Below are 27,894 nucleotides of genomic sequence, written 5' to 3'. Positions count from 1 at the left end.
CATTCGGCTCAGGTCATGATCCCCAGCTCCTAGCACTGAGCCCCGAGTCAGGCTCCCTGCTGATCAGGGAGCCTGCTTCTCCCTCTCACTCTGCTGCTCCCCTGCTTGTGCTCTCTCACTCAGTCAAATAGATAAATAAAATCTTTAAAAAAATAAAATAAAGTCAAGCCTTGCTGAGGCTCTAGCATGCCCATCTTTAAACAAACAAACATCGGGGTGTGTCCATCATTTTCAATTAGTTGTTTTTGTATTCTTTGGGTAAATACCTAAGCAATTCCTGGGTTGTAGAGAAGTTCTATTTTTAACTCTTGTTGAAGGAACTCCATGCCATTTTCCAGAGTGGCTGCACCAGTTTGCTTTCCCACCAACAGGGCAAGAGGGTTCCCCTTTCCGCACATCCTCGCCAACACCTGCTCTTTCTTGTGTTGTTGATTTTAGCCATTCTGACAGGTGTGAGGTGGTATCTCATTGTAGTTTTGATTTGCATCTCCCTGATGATAAGTGATGGTGAGCATCTTTTCATGTGTCTGCTGGCCATCTGGATGTCTTCTTTGGGAAAATGTCTATTCATGTCTTCTGCCCATTTTTTAATTGGATTATTTGTTTTTTGGGTGTTGAGTTTAATACATTCTTTATATATTTTGGGTACTAACCTGAAAGGGTAATTATTAATACTTGATCTGTGCACATGCTGTGTTCCAAAAATTGACTTACCTTGTAGTGCCTAGATTTTAGAACTCATTTTCTCACAGAAATGACAGCATAAGTAGTGGCTTAGTTTTCAAATGAGCAAACAAAAACCTGTTGAACTAAAAATGTTGATACTGATAGTGCTAAGGACCAAGCCCTTTATACCCAAGTCCTAAGCTTTTGAGTTCTAAGCCCTGTAGGGAATGAAGTAGTCAGGAGGCAATATTAACATTTACTGAGTTCCTACTGTGGGATTAAAAATAAAGTGCAGGGGAGCCTGGGTAGCGCAGTCGTTAAGTGTCTGCCTTCGGCTCAGGGCGTGATCCCCGCATTCCGGGATCGAGTCCCACATCGGGCTCCTCCGCTGGGAGCCTGCTTCCTCCTCTCCCACTCCCCCTGCTTGTGTTCCCTCTCTCGCTGGCTGTCTCTCTGTCAAATAAATGAATAAAATCTTTAAAAAAAATAAATAAAGTGTATAACACAATATTTATATATGCTTTAGTTACTTTCGTTCTTACAATAATTCTATGACATTCATAAGTCTCAACTTTGCCACTTTCTAGCTGTTCGATTGTTGAACAAATTAAGTTTTCACATCTGAAAAAATAAGAATAATAATCCCTGTTTCAAACGATAGTGAAAACTAGTTAAAACTACATATTTAAGTACCTTCCAAATATTAGTAGCTCTCTATCTGGTCAAATTGGGGATACTCAACATCCCAAATAATAGAGCTTTCATGACATGAACTGACTCAGTTTTCAAGGTCACACACCCAGAGGGCAATCAGAATTAGAACCCAGGTCTTCTGCCAACTAATACCTGTTTTTTTCTCTCTCCTCTATGTTATAGATTACCTCCGTGTACTTAATGAAAGCAAGACAGAAGGATTTAATGTGCTCATCTTATAGACCTGCAACACTCTTAAAAGTTTTTTTATGTTAGCCTTCTCCTGGCTCAATTGTCAGTTGTTTAAATAACTCCTCTGATGAATGGGATTTTAAAGTGATTGCCAAGGAAATGAGACATCGCTTCTGATCTATCTCAATACAATTCTATAACTTGGGAGCTCTAGTTTCCTACTTGTGGCTGGCACAGTTTGCAAATGCCTCTGTTCTAGCCAGTTCCCTTGCAAAGCTTCCCACCCCTAGTAGCTTTATTGATATAAGCGTGCAAAGCTTTTTTAATCTTCATTTTTAAACTGTGAAATATATCATTCATTCAGAGATAGATAAATTTAAAGACAATAGAATTTAAAGTAGAAAAATAAACTCAATAATTTAATATCCACTAGGCAAGACATTTGAAGCTCCTTGCATGGCAACCACATCCCCTTCTCTCACCCCAGAAGCAACTAAGTTTGTTTTTTTTTTTTAAGATTTTTTATTTATTTATTTGACAGAGATAGAGACAGCCAGCGAGAGAGGGAACACAAGCAGGGGGAGTGGGAGAGGAAGAAGCAGCCTCCTAGCGGAGGAGCCTGATGTGGGGCTCGATCCCATAACGCCAGGATCACGCCCTGAGCCAAAGGCAGACGCCCAACCGCTGTGCCACCCAGGCGCCCCCAGAAGCAACTAAGTTTTGATCAGTTCAGCTCTTTAAGAGTTTCACCATTTCCATATGGATTACTAAATAATAGATCATATCGTTTTGCCTGCTCTTAAACTTTATATTAATAAAAATCATATATTCTTTCATTTACTTTTTTTCTCAATATATTATGTTTTTGAGATTTATCAATGTGCATTTGTATAGCTATAGTCATTCTTTCTCTGCTGTATTATATTTTATCACATGAATATAACCCTATTTTATTCATTCTTCTAGAGATTTGGGTTGTTTTCATTAGGTATTTAGATAATACCTGTACACATCTTCTGGCACATATGAGCATGTTTTTCTCTAAAGTATATGCCAAAGAATGAAACTGCTAGGTAACAGTTTGTTCAAGATCAACACACTAACTGTTTTTCTGAAGTGGTGGTAACAATTTACACCCCTATTAGCAACAGAATCATGGTCTCATTGTTCTGAATCCTCACCAATACTTGGTGTCATCAGCTTTAAAAATTTTGCCAATCTGGCAGCTCAAAGTGATATCACGCTGTGGTTTTTAATTGCATTCTCCAGATTTTAATGAGATGGAATATATTTTCAAGTTCATTGGCCATCTGAGTTTCCTCTTCTATGAAGAGTCTGCCCAAGTATTCTTTTTTACGAAAGGATAATTGACATATTACATTAGTTTCAGGTGTACAATATAATGATTTGATATTTATTTATATTGCAAAACCATCACCACAGTAAGTTTAGTTACCATCTGTCACCATACAAAATTGCACATTTTTCCCCAAGTATTTTTGACATTGACTTGTAGATATCCTTTATTCTTAGAGTAATCAATCCCTTGTCAGTATAATATGCTACCATTCTCTTCTCTCAGTTTGAGGCTTGTCTTTCCATTCTTTGTATAAGTTTTAGCATTTAACGAAGTAGTTAAGCCGTGAACACTGGAGCTAGACTACCTGGATTCAAATCCTGACTTTATCACTTACTGGCCGTATGACCATAAGTAAATTACCTCAACTTCCTGCTTCAGTTTCCTCACTTGTAAAATGGAGAAAATAATCTCTCTATCTCACAGGTGTGTTGTGAAGGTTAATTTAGTTAATATGGTTAAGCATTCAGAACAGTGTCTGACACATAGTAAAAACTGTGTAAGTACTGCTACTACATTACTAGTATGGTTGAAGCTTATCCCTAAGCTTTAGTACCTCTCAACCATATGTCAAGTATCTTTCTACACATGGGGTGTTTCTGGGTTTTGTTTTTGTTCTATTTATCTATTTGTCTGTCCCTGAACTAAACCAAACTGTCTTAATTACTACAGCTTTATTTCCCCTTTATGTTTTTCATATAAAATTTTTGAAAAATATAGATATGTTGAAAGAACAGTATTCTCATCATCTGTATATATATTTTGCTTTTACCTAGTACTCCCCTAATCCCTTCTCACCACGTACATCACTTCAGCCACACTCGCCTTACTGTTGTTCAGATGCGCTATGCATGTTCCTGCATCAGAGAGCCTGCGTTTGCTGTCCTTTCTGTTAGCAGTACCTTTCAGCCAGGGGATTCCACATGGCATATCCTCTTACTTCTTCTTGTTATTTGTTCAAATGTCATATTCTCAACAAGGCCTCGGCCAGCCACACCATCTAAGATTATAATATCTCTTACTACTAAATATAATATACATTTTATTTTATTTTTTATTATCTCTCTCCCCATCTAGAATATCAGCTCTATGAAATCAGGGGGTTTTATCTGTTTGCTTGTTTGTTTCCACTGCTATATTCCCAGGGTCTAACACAGTGCCTGGCACATGACAGACACTCAAATTTTTTCATTTGATGAATGTGTAATCTGGCTCCAAAATCTATGTATGCTTCCTTTTAATTCATGATGCCTTCTTTTTTTTTTTTTTTTTTAAGATTTTATTTATTCATTCGACAGAGAGAGAGACAGCCAGCGAGAGAGGGAACACAAGCAGGAGGAGTGGGAGAGGAAGAAGCAGGCTCCCAGCGGAAGAGCCTGACGTGGGGCTCAATCCCAGAACACCAGGATAACGCCCTGAGCCGAAGGCAGACGCTTAACGACTGAGCCACCCAGGCGCCCCCATGATGCCTTCTGAGTACCATACCTGTCTTCAATTTAGCCCATTTAATATTTTATATTACATTTAAATAAATCTCTTAGAATCTTAGAAACAGCGTATTTATTCTAGGTGAGCAAAATGAGACTTTTAATGACTGACTATCCATTATGGGCCAGTCAACATTGTAAGACATTGATCTCTTGGATTTGTTTTTTAAAGGATAAAGAAGAGCAGAAAGGAAAAAAATAATTTACTAGTCCACAAAGAAAAGTCTGTTTTGCTTAACCCCAATTCTCTGTTATGAACCTACTAAAAAATCCTCTTTAACTTCTATAATCCTCATATAAACAAAGAACAGAGACTGGAATGCCTCAAATAAGCCTACTCGTTATTACTTCTGGTTTTTTTCTGCATATAAGTTGACCTTAGATTTTTAGGGGCAACAAATTGATCAGTGGTTCTGATTGCTAGGCCCTATTTCAGAATTTCTGATTCAATACGTCTGGGGTTGAGCCCAAGAATTTGCATTTCTAACCAATTCCCAGTTTATGCTGATATTGATCTGGGGACCATACTTGAAGAACCACTGTACTAGATTACCTGGAAAAATGTCACAATACTTGCTTCACTCTACTTTTCATATTCCAAGCCCTGACTGGTAAAGCTGCTTGATTTCCATCTCTGCACTTGGTGCTTAACCCTTAATTTGGTATCAATTCTGACCTAGGAAGAGGGTACTTAAGGCAATCAACCTCAGTAAACTGTCATTCTCATTTGCTACTGGTTCCTTTGACCTTAATCCCCTAAATTCTCAATGGCTGAATTACAACTATTGTCCCTAGTTTCCTGATGTCTGTCTCCTGGTCCCAATGGCACCTGCCTCACCATTTCCCACTCCAATGACTAGATTCACAACACTTGCTTTCAGATCTCCCACATTGTCAAATGCCCGCCATTTAAGCCCCAACAAATTAAGTGGACTCAATTTTTATATTTATAATGTCCTAATTCCTGCCTTTCAAATGATTCTTTATGGATGATCTCAATACTTCAGTGGACTTCTTCTATACGGTATTTAATTTCATTGTAGAAGATCTGACTTCTAGATTTATGTCTCCATGGGCCACTCCTTAGGAGTGCTCACACACACCTAGACCTACACTTACACTGAGACTCACACTGCCATATCTAATCTTGCCCATTCTATTTTAGGGTACAATGGGGAGAGCCCTGGAGTCAGACAGACCTGGGCTCAAATGTAAGCTCTGCCATTTATTAATTATGCCATATTGTTAAGTAACTCAGCATCTAAGAGCAAGATAGCTAAGTTGTTCTAAGAAGTCAGAGAGGTTATATGTGTAACATCAAGAATAGAGGTTTAACAGTGTTCATCAAATGTTAATTTCCTTCTGTTCCTCCTGCTGCCTCTCCTGGGTTATGCAGCTTCCTTAGGTGAACAGCTTAGTCAAAAAAACTAATATATTTTCCTGTAAAAACTTTTCTTCCAAATATCTATAATATCGTTTACTGGACATCGTATTCAAACATAGAACTCTTTAAATAATCAATTCAGGATCAGCAAAAGTAAAATTTAATTAAGGAAGTGGTCACAGTATATGTGTTAGGAATTGGCAGAAGAGAAGGAAGGGATTCTGTTATTGACAATATAAGCCATTCTTTTCATTATGCTTTTGGCAGTGTGTGAAGAATGTCTATGTCCTTCCTGTATAGTATTTAGAATAAAATTTAAATTTGATGACATCCCAGATCTCTTTGAGAATCTATTTAATCTTATAGACCTTCTCCATGGAAAAATACATAACCATCATTACATGTCATGTGTTTCCCCCTTCCTAGGTTAAGAACTTCTGACCTTGAGCATAGGGGCATATACTAACCCAGAACAGAATGCCATGGGAGTTTAAGGTAAGAGAAAGAACATGAGATAAGTTGTCAGAAGACCTTGAGTTGACTGCTCTTGCTCTGGTATTAATAGATATCTAAGCTTGGGCTCCAACCTTTCAATTATTACTTCTCATTATAGTAATTTGGTGAAAAATCATCCTTACCTACTTCATCCTTACCCTGCCTACAGGGTTGTTGTTAAACTCAAACGAGGAAATGTACAGGAGAAGAGAATACTAGTTCAGTTATTAGTTATTAGCATTACCTGGAAACCTACTGAATTTATAAACAGAAGTGCAAGCCTGAAATACCCAAACTGGTGAAACACATGGAATATATCATACCGGAGAATTCATTTAATATATAAAGAACCATAATCATGGAATTGATAATTTTTTAAACGAGCCCTATATACTTCGAATGTCAAAATAATCATGGCTAAAGCACCTATATACTTTTTCTAGGAAATCTAGACACACTTTAAGTCAAGATCTCTCTCTGGAATTGACAAATTTAGATATTGTGAGTAGAAATCAAACCCAAGGAGAAAAAAGATGAATAGTCCCATATTTCTCTCTACCCTCTAGGAAACATATTTCTTGCTATTAAAAAAAAACCATCTGAGATGGAACAAGTCATGCTGATTTAATTTTCTTTCAGGGGACACAGGGGAAGACAAAGCCTTCTCTGTGGGAACAAGCATCCTTCTATTTCAGCGTAAGTCTACTAACACAAGGTTTAGAAGCTCTTCTTTTAAAACTTTATAGAAAAAAAGATATTTAAAACATTAAAACTGGCTATGCATTTGACTGTATATTCTTTTTTTTACTTTATAGGTAGTATTTATTTTTCTTTTCTATACAGTTGGCCCTTGAACAACATGGGTTTGAACTGCACAAGTCCACTTACACGTAGATTTTGTACAGTACAGTACTGTAAATGTATTTCCTCTTCTAACCACAACGTCATATATCTAAAGCAGCAGATCTTCATTCCAGCAAAGTTAGTTTATTTCCTTACCCTGATTCCTCTTCTGGACCTAAGGGTAAGAATTATCACTAGGACTAAATATACCTTCATCATAAGACAGTAATACTCTCCATATTCCCTTGACTGACTGCTTTAAATAATAATTCTATTAACTTTATTTCTAAATAATATTAGATTTTTTAAAAAGTGTAAAGATAGTACAGAGCGTTCTTGTATACTATTCACCCAACTTCCCCTAAGGTTAACTTCTCATATAACCATGGCATATTCATCAAAACTGAAAATTAACATTTCTATAATACTACTAACTACACTATGACTTTATCAGATTTCCCTAATTTTTACGTTAACATCCTTTTTTTCTGTTCCAGGAAATCTAAGATATCACCTTATGTGTGTTTACTGGTCATGTCTGCCTGGCTTTCTCCAATCTGACAGTTTCTTGGTCCTTCCTTGTCTTTTATAACCTTGAAGCTTTTGAAGAGTACTGGTTAGTTATTTTGTAAAATGTTCCTCAGTTTAGGTTTGTCTAATGTTTTGTCACAATTAGACTGAGATTATGAATTTTAGTGAAGACTGTCTCAGAGGTAACATGCCCTTCTCATTCATTGCATTGTATTAGGGGGTATATAATACTACTCACATGACTTATTACTGATGATGTTATCTTGATCACTCAAATGATAAGTTTTTCATGCTAGGAATCTGTCTGTATGGTAGCTAAACTTAGAATGTTACCAGGTTTATTTAGAAAATAAGCAGAGGTTCAGCCATGCAATTAATAAACACTTAATAAAATACTCAATTAATAAACACTCAATTAATAAACACTGATAAAATAAAGGCAGAATAGTCAGACGGATATTGATTTGAGCCTGTTTATGCTACTTACTAGTTGTCTGTTTGGGAGCAAATTACTCAAGTCTCAGTTTCTTCATCTGTAAAATGGGACTAATACCACTTCAGTCAGTTGTTATTTTATCCTTACAAGTTAGTACATAAAAAGCCCTTAGCCTGGCACAGAGCAAACATTCAATAAATGTTAATGCTGTTCATTCTGGGGTTGATGGTGGTAGTAATAATGTTCATATTATTTGCCAACCTGTGTGGTATTTTCATCTGAGAAAGAAGTCAAATTTTAGAACAGAAGACATGATGTGTTTATAAGATTTTTGCACTCTTTAAGTGTAGTAAAATGTCCCATCCAGAGATGCTTAACTGGAGATTTAATTGTGTTTTCTTTCTCCTTTAGCAAGAGAAGTTTGCAGTTGCTTTGCCATTTGGGCAAGGGGAGAAAATAATCTTAAAGCAGATTCTCCTGACTGGGTGAAGAATCACTTGTTTAGGCTTCTTTCAGATGTGTAAGTACAGAGTGAATAGGCCCCGAGAGAAAAGTTTAGCAAGAACTTTTTTATTGGGGAGGGAGGGAGATTTGGGGTTTGTTAGGTGAAAGATTCTACAAAATGTCCTCAACTGGAACGCTTGGAGCTGGCTTGCACTCTGGGATATGGCTGCATGAATAAACCGAAGGAGCCGATTGTTAAGATCTATAACTTTGGAGCCCTGTTGTAGAGCGTCCTTGCAAGAACTCGGCACTGAGGGGTGGGTTCATCCTCCCTCCAAGAACTGCTGCTGCCCCTTCAAGGATCTGGACCAGTGAAGGCATCATTACAGTGGTGAGGTGAGCAAGCATCATCCATCAGGTTGTTCAGCCTGGCAATGCCATGTCGGAGTGAGAGCCAGTAACGGCAGTGAACTGTTCGGAATCGCATTCCCTTGATACTCAGCATCAGAGGACTGACTCCTAGAGTTATTGGAAAATGAGTAATTAATCATTGGAGAATGGGTTGCCTCAAAAGGAAAATGGATTGCTACTGAGGCATATGAGTGTCAGAGTAATTAATTGGAAAAATAAAAGAGGGATGCCTATATCTGAACCCTGTTTGTGGAAAAGTCCGCCATTTATAGAACCATTCAATTTCCCCGTATCTATTATATTCGCTACCCCCACAAGCCTCTCTACAAAGGTTAATACTTTTTTAAACTCTCAAAAGGTAAAGGGCCCTTGTACTTATTTTTAGCAACACAGAAAGAACATGGGTGTGGGGACCCTGCTTGATGCTCAGCAGCAAGGCTCGGGGGGGAATCAAAATGCCAGGCAATGCAGCGGGTGGCAGCAGCTACTGAAGCATGTAGGAGAGCAGACTCAGTCCCCGCAGCCTGCAACAAAGGGAGAATGGGAACACAGGGAGAGACCATGGACCTGAGAAGGAACCCGGGACTGAGAGAGTCCTTAAATTCAACTTAGAAACACAAACTGCCTTTAGATTTGCGTGTATGTAGTAGTGCAAAAATCACAAACTTGGTAGAGAATTATGCACAGAAACCCTGTCATGGGGCATATCACCATTTTCACTATTGTCCACTCTCAATATTCTCTCTGTTCTCACTAATTATTATCGTAATTTTGGCCCTCACTAGTTTTCATTCTGCCTCTAATCTCCCCCTACTTATATCCATCCATTCTACTACTGCTAAGACACAGTGCTGATTTTTTCTTCTGCTTAAAGATTGTTTCATGAATAAAAGCCAAATCATTTGTCTGGCCCTTGAGGCCCTCTCTGACCTGACCCCAGCAGGACTTGCCAGATTTATCTTCTCTGCCCCCACTTCTCTTCCACCTTACATCCTGTGTAAGCACATCTCTGAGACATTAATCTTGCTCTTTCCTGTTCTCTAACATCCTTTCCCACCTTGTCCTCTTCTGTAAGCCTAATCCTTTCCTATCTTCAAAACTGAGGTCAAAAGCTATCTCTTCAATGAAATCATCTCTGATTTTTCCGGCTATAAGTGAGAACTCCCAGATTCTTAATCCCCTTAACAGTTTATCCTTATAGTTTATGATGTCGGCCAATTTTTACTTTACATTATAATTATTTACACACATTTTTTTAGTGTCCTTACTAGACCGAAGCTCCTTTGTAGTAAGACCCATTGTCTTATTAATCTTTTATTCCCCACAAGGTCTATTAAAGTATCCTGCACATAATTTGTTAAATAAATAAACACCTTGATACCAAATACTGCAATTTGTATGAACTTAGTTATTTTTTATTATTAGCTTATATACATCTACATATTTGGGGGAGTCTCTCAGCAGAAGCAAAATAAATGACCTTTTAAGATTATCAATAACCAAATTTTAACTTTAAAATATTTCTTTTAAAAATCTCAAACCGGCCTAAAAGTGGCTTAATAAAATAAATAAGTGGAAGAGTCTGCAACATGGGTTAGGGAAGGTACCATGTTTGATCAACAGCAATTATATCCACTCACTGTGACATGTTATGTTCACGTTCTCAAAGGTCACCAATAGCTGGAAGAAAGATGTGGGTTGTTTTTTTTTTTTTTCATTCATTTGACTACAGCTGTTATATGGTTAATAATTAGAAGACCAGGAAGGCAGAGCATGCCCTGTACTGAATGGAGGATTTAAAATAGCAGGGTACTGAAAAACACACAGAGCCATCTAAACTGTAATAGACATGCATTGTTTACACTTATATTCAATGCGCTTGGTGCCTTTTCCTGAATGAGCCCCTGTCTGGCCATTTATTAACATTCAAATTTCAGTCTAATTTCTTTTACCATGAACTTAACATGATACTTGGTGTAATGTGCTTAAAATATCTTCTAACACATAAACCATTGGCATTGTACGGACATTTCTTTCTTTTTTTTTTTTTAAGATTTTATTTATTTATTTGACAGAGAGAGGCAGCGAGAGAGGGAACACAAGCAGGGGGAGTGGGAGAGGAAGAAGCAGGCTCCCAGCAGAGGAGCCTGATGTGGGGATCGATCCCAGAACGCCGGGATCAGGCCCTGAGCCGAAGGCAGATGCTTAACAACTGTGCTACCCAGGCGCCCCTGTATGGACATTTCTTGAAACAAATTAATCATGATAGGATAAAGGCTGAGATCAATTACGTGCTTTTGACTAAGACAGCTACCTTTTAAAATTCTACCTTCAAGGAAAAAACATAAAAGTGAATTTAAAAAGATAATTTAAACTAGATATTGGTACCATTGCAAGAATGATAACTGGAGTATAGAATAAAATTATTTTTAAATAAAATTAAAGCTGTAAGGCTCTGTTCTATTTTCCTAAGGAATAGCAGAAGAATATGTTAGAAGATTTCTTGAGTTTGGAGCACAATGTACATGCAAGTATCTGACATCTCAATCTGAATATCTCACAATCACTTCAAAATGAACATGCTTGAACCCTAACATCATCATCTCCGTCCAACTCACTTACCTGCCTGTATTCTTTATCTAGTTAATGGATTATCTCTTCGCTCATGAGCCGAAGCCAGAAAGAAACATGGAAGTCATCTCTCTCTCTCTCCCCTTACTCCATACGTACCAAAAATCACCTAGCCCTGTACATTTTATTCTCCAAATACCTCTTATATTGGTTCCCTCCTCTCTTGCACCATTGCCAATGCCAATGCCAGTGTCCGGTTTCACTGGTCTCCTTCCCTGAGCTCACTCTCTTTATCCACCAGACTTCTGACAGTGATTTTTCTTAAAAGCAAATCCAACATCACTCCTTTTTAAGTATTCTTCAATGGATAAAATTTGCATCCCTTGCAATGGATAAAATTAGGCCCTTTATGATCTGGCCCTGTTTATCCTTCCTTCCTTCCTTCATTCTATTCATTCATCAAGTATTTAATGAATCTACTTTGTGCCAAGCACTGTTCTAGGTGTTAGAGATACAACAGTAAACAGATAGACAAAAGTTTCATCTCATCATTTCCCACTCTCCTTCAACCCTTCCTCTCCACCACTCACAAGTGCTCTTGCCTTTAAGAAATAGTGAGCCACTTGCACTTTACTAAAGATGACTTGCTATTTCATACAAATTTCTACTCATCTTTCAGGTCTCAATTTAAATGCAACTTTGTCTCTTAAGACTTCCCTGAATCTCCTGTGCACTTTATGAATACTTATATTTTGTTTGCGTTTCTATCTATGAGAGTAAGTTCCGCAAGCACAGGGATAATGTCTTCTGACACAGAGTTGGCAAATACAATACCTTTATTAAATGAAGTGAGTGAAAAAAATGACACAGCTTTCCTCAATTGTTAATTGTTTCTAGTAATCAAATAACTTTTTCTTGATCTCCCAGAATTATATGCAAAGTAATAAAGAAGAGTTTACACAAGCAGCTGTTACCCCAATGATGATACAAGTGATGATTTTCTGAGCCCCATGTGAACGTGAGCCTCAGAGGTTTGCCATCTTTCTACTTGACATTTATTTCATTATAAGTTGACTTCATGAGTAAAATTTTGCCCTCTGTCCTGGGGCATATTCCCATAATTAAAATGCAAAATAATAAATATTTCAAAATACACTCACTGTACAGCAGCAACCCCAGATTTTATGGAAAAGGGCATTACACCACTACAGAACTTCTGTGTTATCTTACGGAGACAGTCTATAATGATGCACCTTACATACAAACCTACTATGAATGCATTAAAAAAAAATCTCAAATCAGTATATAATTGCCTACATATAAAGCCAGCCCTGACAATATTTTAAGGGCTGTAGTTAAGAGATTCAGGCTCTCACTAGGCAAGCTGATTTTTGAGATAAAATGTTATCTGATTTCTCCATTCATTTATTAAACATATGTCCAAATATAAATCAGGAAAACATTAGAAATGCATTGCAAAAGCAAAAATGAGAAGTTAAGATATCGTAGACCAATTAAACAGGTTGGAACACCAATGGTGCCGTGAGGGGGTGGCCATCTGTCAGTACATAAAGGACTTTGTGTTTGCACATAAAGACGTTGCTCAACCCACATCTGGCTCCCATAGCCAAGTTCTACCCTCACTAGGGCAACTCCCACTGAAAATATAGGGGCATAAAGAACAGGGAGATGAATTTTTTAAAAGCCAGCTGTTTGTTCCATGGGCATTAGATGTACAAGAGAATCAGGATAGAATTGAGGCCACTATTCTACTTCTATTTATTTTTAAAAAGAGAACAGGGAGGTGGAAACAGCAAAGAATTTTGAGTAGGTGTTCGGAGATCAGATTTCTCATCTCATTGTATAATCTTGGGAAATTCACTTGAATTTGCATGGTTTTTTTCTCCTGATAACGTCTTCTTTTCAGCCCTCTGCCTTCCCAAATCATAACTTAGAAGGCGCATCTCAGTTCCCACCTCCTCTGGAAAGCCTTTTTCCTTATTACTTTAGTTTATTCTTTTCCCAGTCTAAACCATTCGACTTAGAAATTCAGCATATATTTATAAGCTGTTTTGTATTGGCTTCTAGTAGTTTTGTGCCCTTTAGTCTAGCATAGATTATAGGCTTCCAGACAAGAGCAAAAGCAATATTGTTTTACTCCTCTTTGTGAGTCACCAATTCTATAATCTAATATACAATCTATGTAATTATATAATATATAATCTAATATATCCCAAACTCTAGTTCCAAGTTGCAAATGTTTCAATCCCAACACTTTTACTTACTGGTTATTACCTAGTAAGTTAGGCAATTTACTTAACTTCCAATTTTTGTGCCTAGCTGATATGGCTGCTATAGGGATTAAATCTACTGCTAAATGCAAACAAAGGGCTTAGGATAGTGTCTAGCATATGTTTGATTAACTTTAACTACTACTACTACTATTATTATTATTATTATTATTATTATTATTATTATTATTATTATTAAATACAGATTATCAGGGCACCTGTGTGGCTCAGTTGGTTAAGTGTCCAACTCTTGATTTCTGCTCAGGTCACAATCTCAGGTTGTGAGATCAAGCCCCGCATCGGGCTCCAAGGTGGACGTGGAGCCTATTTAAGATTCTCTCTCTTCTTCTCCCTCTGCCCCTCCCCACTCACTCTATCTTTCTCTCCCTCTTAAAAAAAAGAAAAAAGAAAAGAAAATATAGATTGTTCAATTTCCAGAGGTTTAATATGTTCGCGAAAATGGAGGAAAATAATTTAAACGTTTTTTCCTATTAGAATGAACAATTTCTTCTTTAGCCTATGAGCAAAAACAAATACTCCAATCCGTCCTCATGTGCAACACAGGTGGACTTAATCCTCTTCTTCGGTGAGTCACCAATTTTATTCCTCATGTTTAAAAAAAAATAGCTTCAACCTCTAGGGAGTTATTGAGCTGAATCTATGTGCCAGTCACAGTGTAAGTGGACACACACACACACAATTTAAGACTCACAAAAATCCTTCATGTCACATATATTATTTTACAGATGAAAACACTGAGGCTCAGAGAGGTCAGATATCTTAATGAAGGTCATACAGTTAATAAGTGGCTAAACCAAGAATAGAATCAAAGTCACTAATTTCAGATTCCACTTCCTTTCTACTACACATACACTACTTGCCTACAATTTCCTTTTTTCTTAACTCATATATAATTTATAGCAGAGCATAACACAGAAGTGTTTCCTCATAGTTCACCCATACGTTCTTGCCAAAGTACATAGTCCTGCAACTTCCCATTTCTGTTCTTCTGGTCTTATGTCAATTTAACTTCCTTTCTGGTAGCGAGAAATGCAGTGTTTATAGCTGGATTTAGAGCTCCTGAACCTTCCTTCTAAAGACTTTCTTTGAGTACCGGTTTTTAAAGGACTTCAGTGATGTGCTGTTTGTTCTGACAAAATGCCTGACATTCTGAAATAACACTGTTAAATTTTTTTAATTAAATATTACTTTGCAGTAATCCATAGAAAAGGATTATGGATTTATCTCAAAAAAATTAATATACCTATCTTTGGGGCCATAGACAACCAAGAAATAGGGCAAGTAAAACAAATAAAGATTGGTGGGAGCAAGGAGGAAGGCTTATTGGAAGAGAGGTCAAGAAATTGAAAGGCCAAAGCATTGAGATTGTCTACAGATACTGAAATCATCCAGGATTTTGACAGATGTTGTGGCAGAGAGAAAACAGTGAGCTGTGTATAAGAAATCAGGGGTAGTGCCTGGTAGGGGAACAGCAACAAGGAGGTTGAACAGCATGCTTTGCTGCTATGAGCTTCAGAGGCAGGGGTTTTAGAAAGGGACGAGGGAGAGCACTCTATAAGTGGCAATGAGGAACAAGGAAGATTATCTATTCCAACTCCAGGTCCAGAGATAAGAGGAATGAGAAAGAAAGAGAAAACAGATATCACTTTTAAAGGTTGCAGGGGAAGCAAGGTCCTTCCAGTTGTCAATTAGAAGACAATGGCAGAGGATGTGAGAAATCAACATACTTTGTATGCAGATATTATAAAATTACATGTTACTCATTAAAAAAAAGACCTACTAAGGATAATAGAACCCATCAGGTACGCAGTCCATATAGATCAAGTAATAATAACAACAACAACAACAATAATAATACAGGTATCTTCCCCCTCCTGCTTAACATCAATCATCCATTACTGAAAATCATGTATTCTACATGAAATGCCAACAAAGAACCTATTACCCAATATTTCAAATGAAAATAATTATAATTCATTACATATCAACCCGAAACTACTAACCAACTCTCTAGAGTGTAACTAAAACACAATAAAGCACCTATAAATAAGTAGCAAACTCCCATGTTAAGGTGTAAAATGCTTACAACATCCCTTCCTGATCCAAAGCAATGCCCATGGTTGTACCGGGGGCCTTACATGCAGTAACATGCTGCACATCGTCTGTGCTGACGTGCGGTGCACTTCACAGATTGATTACATGGGATTCTGACTTTATGCTGATTATATCTGGAATTTAACATAAGACTTTCCACATGTTACTTTGTGTAAAATGCTGTATATGGCATTAGTGAGTTTCTGGGGTATAAACAAAAATTTTTCTTATGTAACCATTAGCCAAAACATATTGAATTGAGAGATAAGAACATTCTAGGATATTTGGGTGTTAAATACCAAGAGCCTTTCTACTAAGAAAAACAATTGTGCAATTATGAAGTCATTCTGCTTTACGGAATAAGCACTTGCTTATTACATTTGTTCAACTGGGGTGAATGGTAGGTAAGCTTATAGCTATACTCCCTAAACGTCAAAATTCACATATTCGAAATGGGAAAATAACAGCGCTCTCCTTAAGGGAGTTTCTTTGAAAATTAAATGAGATAATGAACATAAGCGACCTAGTATACAGTAAATGCTCAGAAAAATGGTTTCTAGTATTATTTTTATTGTGTATCTAGAAAGTATAGATTGTAAAAATTTACACGTGCATTTTCTTGTTTGATCCTTAAGACAAAACAACTCTATACAGGAGAGAAACAGGACATGAACTATTACCACTATTCACAAATTAAAAGATAAATGCTTAAAAAAAGTAAAGTGACTTCCCAAAGATACATGGTTGCCCAGCAATTTCTACCAAGATTGGAACCCTAAACCAAGGGTTGGCAAACTTTTTCGTAAAGAGCCAGACAGTAAATATTTTAGGGTTGCAGGCCACACAGTCTCTGTTGCAACACGTCAACTCTGCCACGGGAGCACAAAAGGCGTCACAGATGATATGTAAACAACTGAGTGCACCTGTGTTCCAATGACACTTTATTTCCAGAAGCAGGCGGTGGGCTGGATTTGGTTCACGGCTGTGGTTTACAGACCCCTGCCCCGGATCTTTGAGTTACTAGTCCAATGCGCTTTTCCACTACTCTCTAGTTACGACCTATTTTCAGAACAGTGGTTAGCCTATGTCACTTAATGACGTTAACTGTCAGGGGGAAAAAGATCAGAAATAATATATAGGGCCGCCTGGGTGCCTCAGTTGCATAAGAATCCAACTCTTGGTTTCAACTCAGGTCACGATCTCATGGGTCATAGGATCGACTGAGCCCCTTGTTGGGCTCGGCACTCAGCAGAGAGTCTGTCTGAAGATTCTTTCCCTCTGCTGTTCCCCTCACTCACATGCCACCTCTCTCTCTGTGTCTCTAAAATAAATAAATAAATATTTTTTTAAAAGAACTAATTTGTAAAAGATCAATGGAAACAGTAAGATATTATATGAATTGTAGAATAGCTGTTTTTCTCTCCTATCCAGCTTTTAACACTATCTCTCAATGTTCCCCTTATTTCTTTCTCCTCTAATAAAGCAGTTTGGCCTAGAAGGAAACACAATCTCTCCAAAGTGCTCAAGAAAAAATGTGTTTGCAGAATCTCATTCTAAAGGAAGCAGTAGCCATGCCATTAGACATTAGAATGAACAGACTTATCCAAATCTCATCTTTTAAAATGGTAAGAAAGGTTGAACCTTCTAAGGATGACTTGTGCAGGCATGTTTTTAGGGGAGCAAAGGGAGCAATGATAAGCAACTACTATATCTTCAGCCTCAAATAACAGAATGATTATCAGTTTTCTCATTATAGAAGCTGCATGAAATGGTGATAGGGACACTGGGCTTGGAATCCTAATGGGAATTCTTTCTCTGCCACTTAGTATCCTTGTGATTTAAAAACCCACATAAGGGGCACCTGGGTGGCTCAGTCCTTAAATGTCTGCCTTTGGCTCAGGGTGTGATCCTGGCGTTCTGGGATCGAGCCCCGCATCAGGCTCCTCTGCTGGAAGCCTGCTTCTTCCTCTCCCACTCCCCCTGCTTGTGTTCCCTCTCTTGCTGGCTGTCTCTCTCTGTGTCAAATAAATAAATAAAATCTTCAAAAAAATAAAAATAAAAATAAAAACCCACATAAAAAAGAGTTGCAAAGATTAAAGCAAATAACTATTTAAAAATACCAGCCATCATAAGCATTGATTACTGTTGCATTTGACATTATAAACTTCTCTTTCTTTTTTAAGATTTTACTTATTTATTTGAGAGAGAGCAAGAGCTAGAGAGAGAAAGCATGAGCAGCAGGGAGGGGCAGAGGGGGAGGAAGAAGCAGACTTCCCGCTCAGCAGCAAGCCCAATGCGGGACTCAATCCCAGGACCCCCAGATCATGACCTGAGTCAAAGGCAGACGCTACCGATTGAACCACCCAGGCTCCCAAAATTATAAACTTCTTGATCAAGTTCATATCCATATTTTTAATAGAGGTACAATATGATACAATATTGCGTATTGTGTGTACGGTGTGATTTATAAAGCATCCAAGAGAACTACTGCTGAGTATAAAGAAACTTCTGCCAAGGAGCTAAAAGTTCTTTAAAACTATTCCCTCATTTAAGCCAACAATATTCCTTTGAAATTAAAACAAACCAGAACATATTGTGTGATGTGTGCTAGGCATTTTACACACATCTATCCATTTAACCTTCACAACAACCTTGAGGAGAAACTGAGGCTCAGAAAAATGAAATAACTTGCTGAAAGCACAAAGCCCCTAAGTGGCAACAGATCTTGGATCTATGCCAGGTTAGACTGATCTTAAAGTTTATGTTCTTTTCATTACATAATACTGTCTCTTCAGCTTTTTGATTTGGGGTTCACAAAAAGCTAGGTGCCTCATACAAGGTCAAAGAATAATTACTTTCAATGTAGTAGAAGGCAAACCCTCCGATGGCGGGACACTGTTCCACTATACTAAGTTGCCTCCAAATAACATACTATTTTGAAGGTAATTTCCAGACAATTCCTGCTTGATCAAGTTTTGGTCCCCTAACATATGCTGGTGAAACCAGTCTTTCCCCACTCGTTAGAGAAATTAGGAGATTACCAACTTTAAGCCTTAGATGTGCAAAGAAACACTTCCAACATTTGGATAAGAGAAAAAATAAAGCAAAGAGTAATAAGTTTCCCAAAAATCCAATGGCATGTGAATAAACATAATAAGAACGTTTCCACTGGAAATGCCAGGAAGTTATCACTTTCAGAAAGGAGATTGCTTTCTCAGTAATTTTTTCCATGAAATTTAGAGAAATTATCACAAAGCAAAATTGGTGACCCAGGTGCTTTTGAAGAACTAGATCAGTAAATTAGAGGCTTTTTAATTTTGATATTAAATATAATATACAAAGTGAGGCAATAAAAGTATATGAAGTATTTTATAAATTTATGTCCCCTTCCCCCTTTATTTAAACCACTCTGGTCCTTGAGAGCAAGAGCCTTTTCTTTTTCATGATAAAATAGCATCACCTCCACCCTCTGCTGCTTACCTGCTGCAGTGCGAGCTGAGGGCTCCATGCGGGCTACAGTCACATGGCAGACAGAGCCCGGAAGTGTGATTCAGGTAAAAGCCCTCCCTGCAGGTGTCACAGCGGAGCCCTTGATAAGGCGGCCAACACTCACACTGCCCTGTGGTCTGGTTGCAGCGATTCACATCCAGGCTTCCCGTCACAGAGCAGTTACATGCATATTCTATAAAGGAAAGAAGGAAAGGGACATTAGTAACTAAGATTTAATGCTTTCTTAATAAAAATGAACGTTTTTAAATTTTTCCTATTGAGTGTTCATGACAATTTTGTAAGGATGGGAAAAAATGAATTCTGGTTCAAATTCACTTGCTGTCCCATTTATTTAAGATGGGAAATGTAGACAGTCAAATATGTAAAACTATACATCACTCATAATCCATACATCACTCAGTGTCCCTGCCAGTACTCTTTATCCTCTAGCCCTCCTACCCTACACTCCAATTTGGGGGCGGTGTGGGGACGGGGAAATCCTGTATACTACTGAGTTTTCCTGGACTGGAAAACTCTAAAGGCCTATGCTTACCTACACGGCACTAAGAGCACACGCTGGAAATGGCAACATGTTAAATAATGAATAGTCCCATTGTATAGCAGCAAGAGCCCAAGGCTCAAATGGTTTACTGTGGTCACTTCTACAGGTCAGACAAAATTGTGCTAGAGCTGGAATCATAAGCTAATATGTTCTTCCCAGGGAAGAAGTCATGGAGAGTTGAAACTTTAAGGTAAGGAAAGGACGAACAATAAATCTTAGATGAGAAAGTTTACACAGTCATCCTGATCGTGGGCTAAAACAAATCACAATTTGAATCTCTTGCCTAAGTTTTAAGATTTAGAAAATAAACTTTCCTTCAGCTACATTTCAAAGAGTTCTTTGGATGAAAATATTTAGAAGTCCTTGGCTTTAGCCTTTAAATGTAGATGTATTTAAAGGTCAGCTCAAATTTGGTTTTTGCTATTGTTTACACTCATTTTATCAAGAAAGTATTTTCAACATGGTTTGACACAGTACCCACACAGGACTTTGTGAGCATGTAAAAAACAAGTAAAGTCAACTGCAGATAAAGTAAAACCTTGTACACAGTTTAGGAATAGCCCCAATTCCAAAATAGCTACAAACCTAGATTTAACAAGCTCCCCCTAAATCTAGTAAAATTATACTTCTGAGTAGGTAAGGCACTATATGAAATGGCATTACATTGATAAAAATTTAGCTTGGAAAAAATAATCTTAATGTCATTTTTTATGATTTTTTAAAAGTTACTGAATAACTGCAAATCCAGGGTCTTAAATAGAATGTTAGAAAGGCATTTGCTTCTCTAGTCTGGAAAAGGAAATTAAAATTCCTAATGTCATCACAAGCCGCTTATCCACACAAGTCAAAGCAAAGGATTCCACAGAGAAATTCCCACTTGGCCACGCCCATACCAGTCCATAGCTCCCACGCTTCTTTAGTTCCCAACCTTTGGGGTCAGCTTATCTCCCTGCTCTTTCCATCTCTTCTAATTTGTAAATAGATCAAATGAATGAATATACATGTATTGGTGAGTGATGTACTTTATGCATAATTCAAGCAAGGGTGGTAAATTAGTTACAAATCTCAGAGAAGAATTCAAGATTTCTTCGACCCCAAACTTAGGAAAGGTAAGCTTCCCATCTCAGTCAACTTTCTTATTTTTACTAGGCTATGTAAGCATGACTTCTCTTTGACAGAGTTACTTGTTTTCACATTATTTCTAGTGTTTGGGGTGTGTGTGTGTGTGTGTGTGTGTGTGTGTGTGTGTGTGTGGTTTTTGTAAATAAGGAAGCCATGTTTAGTGGTCTGAAAAGGTGCCAGTGACAACTTCATGGTAAGACCTACACTCCACCAAAAATGACCAGAATGCTTAAAATAACATTTTTCTTCCAAATCTGGCAGAATTTCAACATACATCCAATTCTTCCTGCTGGGCCAATTTCATCACAAGTTAAGCTAACCAAATTATGCTGCTGTGGGCAGAACCAGCTCAAGAAAAATGAACAGATTAAGAAAAAGGTCTAAGACTGAGAATTTTATTCTATTATTTCCCTACTAATGTACTTCCATTTGAAACCTGAATCAGTGTTCCCAATCAATGAGATAAGCATTTTTTTAAAACAACATACTTAATCTAAAAACTTTGAGGAAAAAACTTTTTTTTCCCAATAAAGTTCTAATGGATAAACTTCAGTACTAATCAAGTTCATTAGCTACTTATTACTTCTATAGAGCCAAGTCAATCTCTTCAATATCCTCTGAACATATTCTTTTTATTCTCATCTTTAGACCTTTGCTCCTTCTGTCCTCCTTGAAATGCTCTCTACTCTCCACATATTCAAACCTATCCCCTATTTCAAGAATCAGCTGACACTTACTCCTCCACAAACTCTATCACCCTCAGTGTGAATCTGTAACAACGTCTATTACCTATAACTCTCATTTGCCAATAATTTGAAGAGGCAGGAAAGTGAAGCAGTTATGAGTACAGACTATAGCGGCAGACAGCTATGGGTTGAAATCCAGCTCTCTCATTCGCTAACTTAATGACCTTAGAGAAGTTAACTATCCTCTTGTGCCTTCCTTTTCTTGTCTGTAAACAGGGCATAATACAGTACCTATTACGCTGGGCCCCAGCACCTAACCCGGAGGTAGTTTGGAGTACTGCAAGGAGTAATCCAATAGCTGGAAGAAAGAGATACCAGATAACATAAACAATAATTCAGATGTCAGATTCATAGGCCACAGCTTTGTTATACCCTGTGGACAAGAAAGCCTGGGATTGGGTTTATTACTATGGCAGTTTTTGACAATGTTTAGGAAATAGAATTAGTGTCCCGACATTCAGAAATCCAAGTTGTAGGTTATCTAGGAAGAAAATAAAGGGTATAATATGTATCCTGGGCTTCATATATTACCAATATGGGTGCCTACAAAAACAATGCTGAAAACAGAAGGGTTGAGGATGTGGTTTTAGGGAGGATGAAAAAGAGCATTTATTGATTATATGCCCCTTGTATTAATCATCCTAGAAGTAGTGGAATGCATGGCAAATATTTCAGCAAGAGGGACGACCCTCATGCCAGGAAGGGGGTTGATTTATGAAGACAAAATGCGCTATCATGTTAACATTCCTCCCCAAATTAACCAAAGGAAAGGAAGTTAAAGCAAAGCATGCCAAATGCCGAGGAACATGTGCATCTTTTCTGTTTGGAGTTGGAATCTGAGGCCCTATTTCAGTGACTGGCCTTAAATGAAATGACCCAAGTTAAATGAATAGTATGAGCAACAGTAATAAATGTAAAGCACTGTGAACATCCAATAAATTGTGTCAGGATAACTTGTTAGCTTGTAAGTAGAGTAAAAACTCAGAGTCTTCACAGTTCTTGACATTCATATAGAACCAGACAGGAGTTAATGCAGAAACAATGCAATTTACTAGGAGGCTGGCAATATGAAGAAAAAGAAAGGAATTTCAATTGATAGAAGCAGTGGGAAGGACCTATAACCAAGAACAAGAGACGAAGTGCTGACTTTTTAATGAGGTAGAATCTTAGACAGCAAAGCAGCACAAAGGAGTCAGTGACATGACTGATGGTAAGTCACTAGTGTGGATGTTAATGGGAACGAAACAATATGAAGAGGACACAAAAACTAATCACGGACAAGTCTGGATGAAATGCCAAAAATCTCATTTGGCTGCCTGAGAGTACATATGATGTAAATTCTCCATCACTTGAGCTGTGAGTTTTCTTTCAATGCCCTGTGATTCTTGGGAAAGCTCTATACAGAAATAGAGAAAGGCAACATAAATGTTAGCAGAGAGATGGCAATCTTTGGCAGTATTTTTTCCTTTTGTTTGACTTCTGAAGAGCAATGAACTACTTTGAAGAGCAATGAATTGAACCCTAAGGAAGAATAAGAACTAAAATCTGGTGCCAAACTCTTTGAAAATAGAAATATAAAGGCCCAGAGAAGAGACAATAACTTGGCATTTTTCTTTGAAAACGTGAACGTACGTGATGATTTTGTGGTAAAAGTATCCAAAGTAATCATTGCATTTAAATCAAATACTGAACTTTTTCAAACATTCCTTACCAAGGGCCAGGAGATGAACATTCTCAGCAATGAAAAATAAATATAGAGTAATTTTGTTTAGAAGTCCCATAAATCCCCCCAACCCCTTTGTGCACAAACACCTGTACTGGTAAGAGATTGTCTCCCTGCACATACTAAAGACCTTTTCTCATACACCTGGTAGTCTTCTTTCTGTATCCGGCTTTTAAACACCTCATGTTGCTGCTCAGTAAAAAGTTCATCATATCTTCTAGAGAATTTTAATTGTGTTTTGGTATCTGCAGCTACTTTGATGGTAGTTTTTAGAAAAATATTAATTGTCATACCATGTCCCAATTAATGTGTCCTCTGTCTCTCTGCCTCTTTTTGAAGTCCTTTCTGAGTGTTGTGATTAACTATGATGTCTGGAAACTCAGGCAATTTGGTACAATAGTGTGTTAGCCTTTTGCAGATAAAAAAGAACTATAAAAGCAGTAAATGAAAGATCGGAATAAGAAAATGAAAAAAATTATGCCCCCAGTGAATTCATGATGCAAATGTCATAGAACAAAGAAATGTTAATTGATAAGAGTACCACTGCTGAACTAAATGTTAATTGATAAGAGCACAATACAAAACAAGTATTGCATTTGTGCACAGATACTGGAAAAATCCTTGTAAATATAACTAACAGAGCACTCACAGGAATCTGATCCAGGAATATAGCCTGAATTCTATCTATAGCCTCTTACAAAATTGTGGAAATAACTTCGCAAAACTCAATTCCCGACTCCTTTTCATTCCTCCAACAATGATTTCACTCTTGCTTTCTATATCTTCAGATATTGAAAGAATAAAAAAATATCTATTAAGAACATTTTTTAAAAACTGCTCTAGACTATTCCAAAACTTTTCATTCTTCCCCATAGTCAGAAGACATACAAAATACACTATAATATTTATTGATGTGTCTTCTGTTCAATGTCAAAGTAGCAAAAGCTAGAAGACATATATTTAAAATGTATCAAGGCTCAGCACTTAATCTTATAACCAAAATTTAAAACATTAATAGAACTGAATACCATATGAGGAAATTTTATTGGATATAAATTTTAATTTTTTTTAAAGATTTTATTTATTTATTTGATAGAGAGAGAGAGACAGCCAGTGAGAGAGGGAACACAGCAGGGGGAGTGGGAGAGGAAGAAGCAGGCTCCCAGCAGAGGAGCCTGATGTGGGGCTCGATCCCAGAACGCCAGGATCATGCCCTGAGCCGAAGGCAGACACTTAAGGACTGCGCCACCCAGGCGCCCCCCGGATATAAATTTTTAAAAAAATTTTAAAAAGCAATGAGGTTTTACTAGACTCTGTTTCTTTTTGTTGTTGTTGTTTTTTAATATTTTCTTAGATTTTGCAAGAAGGAAGCGTTGGTGTCCCACAAGCAACTACTTTAGCTGGACTGTGACACTAAATTCACATGGGACCCAACTAATAATTGAAGTCTTTTGCAAAGTTAATGTTACAATTAAGATAGCAAGAATTGATGAATGCTTCAGTTGATTACTGCATAAAAAGTTGTGGAACATTTTAGGATTTAAAATACTATTTAACTGGGGCACCAGGTGGCTCATTCAGCTAAGCATCCGACTCTTAATTTGGGCTCAAGTCACGATGTCAGGGTGGTGAGATTGAGCCCAGTGTCCGGACCTGCACAGAGCTACAGTGTAGCCTGCTTGAGATTCCCTTCTTCCCTCTCCCTCTACCCCTTCCCTCAACCTCCACCCCAGTGCCTGCACGTGAGTGTGCTCTTTATCTCTCTCCAAAAAAAATTAAAATAAATAAAACAAAATAAATAATAAATAAATATTAAACAAAATTTTTATTTAACTAAAAGAAGAATCTTTTTCCTTTGGCTCCAACTTAAGTCTTTGGTTGTAATTCCTCCTGTGTAGAATGAAGGAGAAGAAGAAAAAATAAGATAAAGATGTATAAGATTCCCATCCCTTTTTCATACACAACTGTTTCTTTTCCTTTGAGATTCATCATTAGAAACCCTATTCTATTTAAACAAACACCAGGGAAATGCATGTAAGTATAATGACTTTGAATCTACCCCGTCTGTCTTTTCCACAAACCTAGGATAATATCTACAAAAATAACATCTCTCCTGATTTTCAAACTGAAAAGAAATAGAAAAATAATTGTCAGAATCAATACTAGGAATACTTAATTTAAACCTCTGCCTTGGGGCGCCTGGGTGGCGCAGTCCTTAAGCGTCTGCCTTCGGCTCAGGGCGTGATCCCGGCGTTCTGGGATCGAGCCCCACATCAGGCTCCTCCGCTATGAGCCTGCTTCTTCCTCTCCCACTCCCCCTGCTTGTGTTCCTTCTCTCGCTGGCTGTCTCTATCTCTGTCGAATAAATAAATAAAATCTTTGAAAATAAATAAATAAATAAACCTCTGCCTATACATCAAATGAATACAAAACAACAACAACAAATAATAATATTGTTTTGACTACAGGCTTGATTTCCTAAGTATGGTGTATTTATTTCAAAATGTACTTTTTATTAGGCCCATATTCCATCTTTGTAGGTTTAGAGTAAAGGAATCTTGGAAAGGCCTCATTCTAGAGAAAAGGAATTATCAACACAGAATTTTCATTTTTATAAAAGATCTTACTCTAGCATAACACTGATCCTCAAATTACATTTCACATTTATGTTATGCCAGGGAAGGGTCACAAATCTTTGCAAAACTGGGAAACTCAATATCAAAGCTGATCAGTTTCTTGCATTAAACCAGACTTCACAGAAATGTGGAAAGTTTTAAAGCCGCTACTTTTAAAGAAAAGCTTTAAGCTTTACCTTTTAAAATAAAAATGTATCCCTTAAAATTCCCAATCATAATTCACTGTCACAAAACATTTCTTCTACTTTATGGTAGACACATGAGGAAAAAGTGGGTAACAATGACACAGGTTTTATAGAAAATGTTCTGCTTCACACTTAAGGACGATGTTGTTAATGCTTGTCCCTGGTTCACTGCCAGTTTTCCACAATTCAAAGACAATTCATCTAATTAATGAGACAAAATGACAAGTTCTGGGAAAGGTTGTAACAACCAGCTTTCACTACTACTAATAACCAAGATGACATGACCAGTTATTGGGCAGGCACTACATTATATCCAACAACACACTAAACATTTCACATGTACACATCCCTCAGTCTTCGCCATAATCCTGCGAGGTAAGTGCCTTGAAGGACATAAGTCTCAGAGAAATGAAATGTTCACACAACCAACCAGTACTGGAGAACAGATTGCAACCTAAACTGAAGAACTCCAAAATCTATGTCTTTTCACTATGAGAAACTTCTGATTCAAAACGAGTACAAAAAAACACTAGACAGACCCAGGACATTTTACAACCAGAATTTGCTGCTAATTAACCAGTTCTGTGACCTTCAATAAGTCTAAGTGCTCTGAGTTTCAGTGTCTCAATCTATAAAATGTGGATAATTCTTGTCATCTGCCTACATGAAACACTTAGGGATAAAGCTAACATAATATATACATGATTTTTATGCTAAAAACTATAAGACACTGAAAAAAAAACACAAAAAAAGACCTAAATAAATAGAGAGACACAGCATAACAATTAAATCTATAGATTCAGTGAACACCATTCAAAATCCCGTCAGGATTTTTTGGTAGGTATTCACAAACCGACTCTAAAATAAATTTAAAAAAGTAAACTTGAACAGCCAAAGAAGAATAAAGTTGGAAGACTTTCAGTAACTCATTCCAAGACCTACTTTAAAGCTATAATAATCAAGATGATGTGTTATTGGTGAAAGAAAAGACACAAAGGTCGATGGAACAAAACAGCCTAGAAATAGACCCTCATAAATATCATCAACTAATTTTTGACAAGGTGCAAAAGAAATTCAAGGGGAAATGATCGTTTTTTCAATAAATGGTGTTGGAATAGTTAGGTGTCCCTATGCAAAAAGCCAATTTTTGACCTATTCTCGCACCTTGTTCAAAAATTAACTCAAAATAGATCATAACCCCAAATGTAGAATGTAAAACTCTAATACCTTTAGAAGAAAACATAGGAGAAAATGTGATTGACCTTGGACTGGGCAAAGAACTTTTAGATACAACACCAAAAGCAAAATCCATAAAAGGAAAATTTATAAATTGGACTTAATTAAAATTTAAAACTTTTGCTCTTTACAAAACTACTAAGAGAATGAAAACACAGTTACCAACTGGGAGAATATTTGCAAATCACATTTCTGTCAAAGAACTTGTGTCAAGAATATACAAAGAACTCTCAAAACTTAACAGTAAAAAAACCCCACAATTCTAATATGGGAAAAAGG

The 27,894-nt window shown here is 37.2% G+C and overlaps 1 protein-coding gene across 1 annotated transcript in view; it reads right to left on the bottom strand.

Annotated features, from left to right (window-relative positions):
- The window catches only part of MEGF9 (multiple EGF like domains 9), an 83,554-nt gene that overhangs the window by 22,835 nt on the left and 32,825 nt on the right, over positions 1 to 27,894 (bottom strand). The window contains exon 2 of the mRNA XM_045791073.2: positions 19,397 to 19,598. Coding sequence (XP_045647029.2) covers positions 19,397 to 19,598 — 202 coding nt within the window. The remainder of the gene's footprint in view (positions 1 to 19,396; positions 19,599 to 27,894) is intronic.

This window comes from Ursus americanus, chromosome 18 (assembly GCF_024610735.1).
Source record: "Ursus americanus isolate L20-20 chromosome 18, mUrsAme1.1.p, whole genome shotgun sequence".
In the NCBI taxonomy this organism is placed as follows: Eukaryota; Metazoa; Chordata; class Mammalia; order Carnivora; family Ursidae; genus Ursus; species Ursus americanus.
This window is presented reverse-complemented; position numbering and strand designations above follow the sequence as displayed.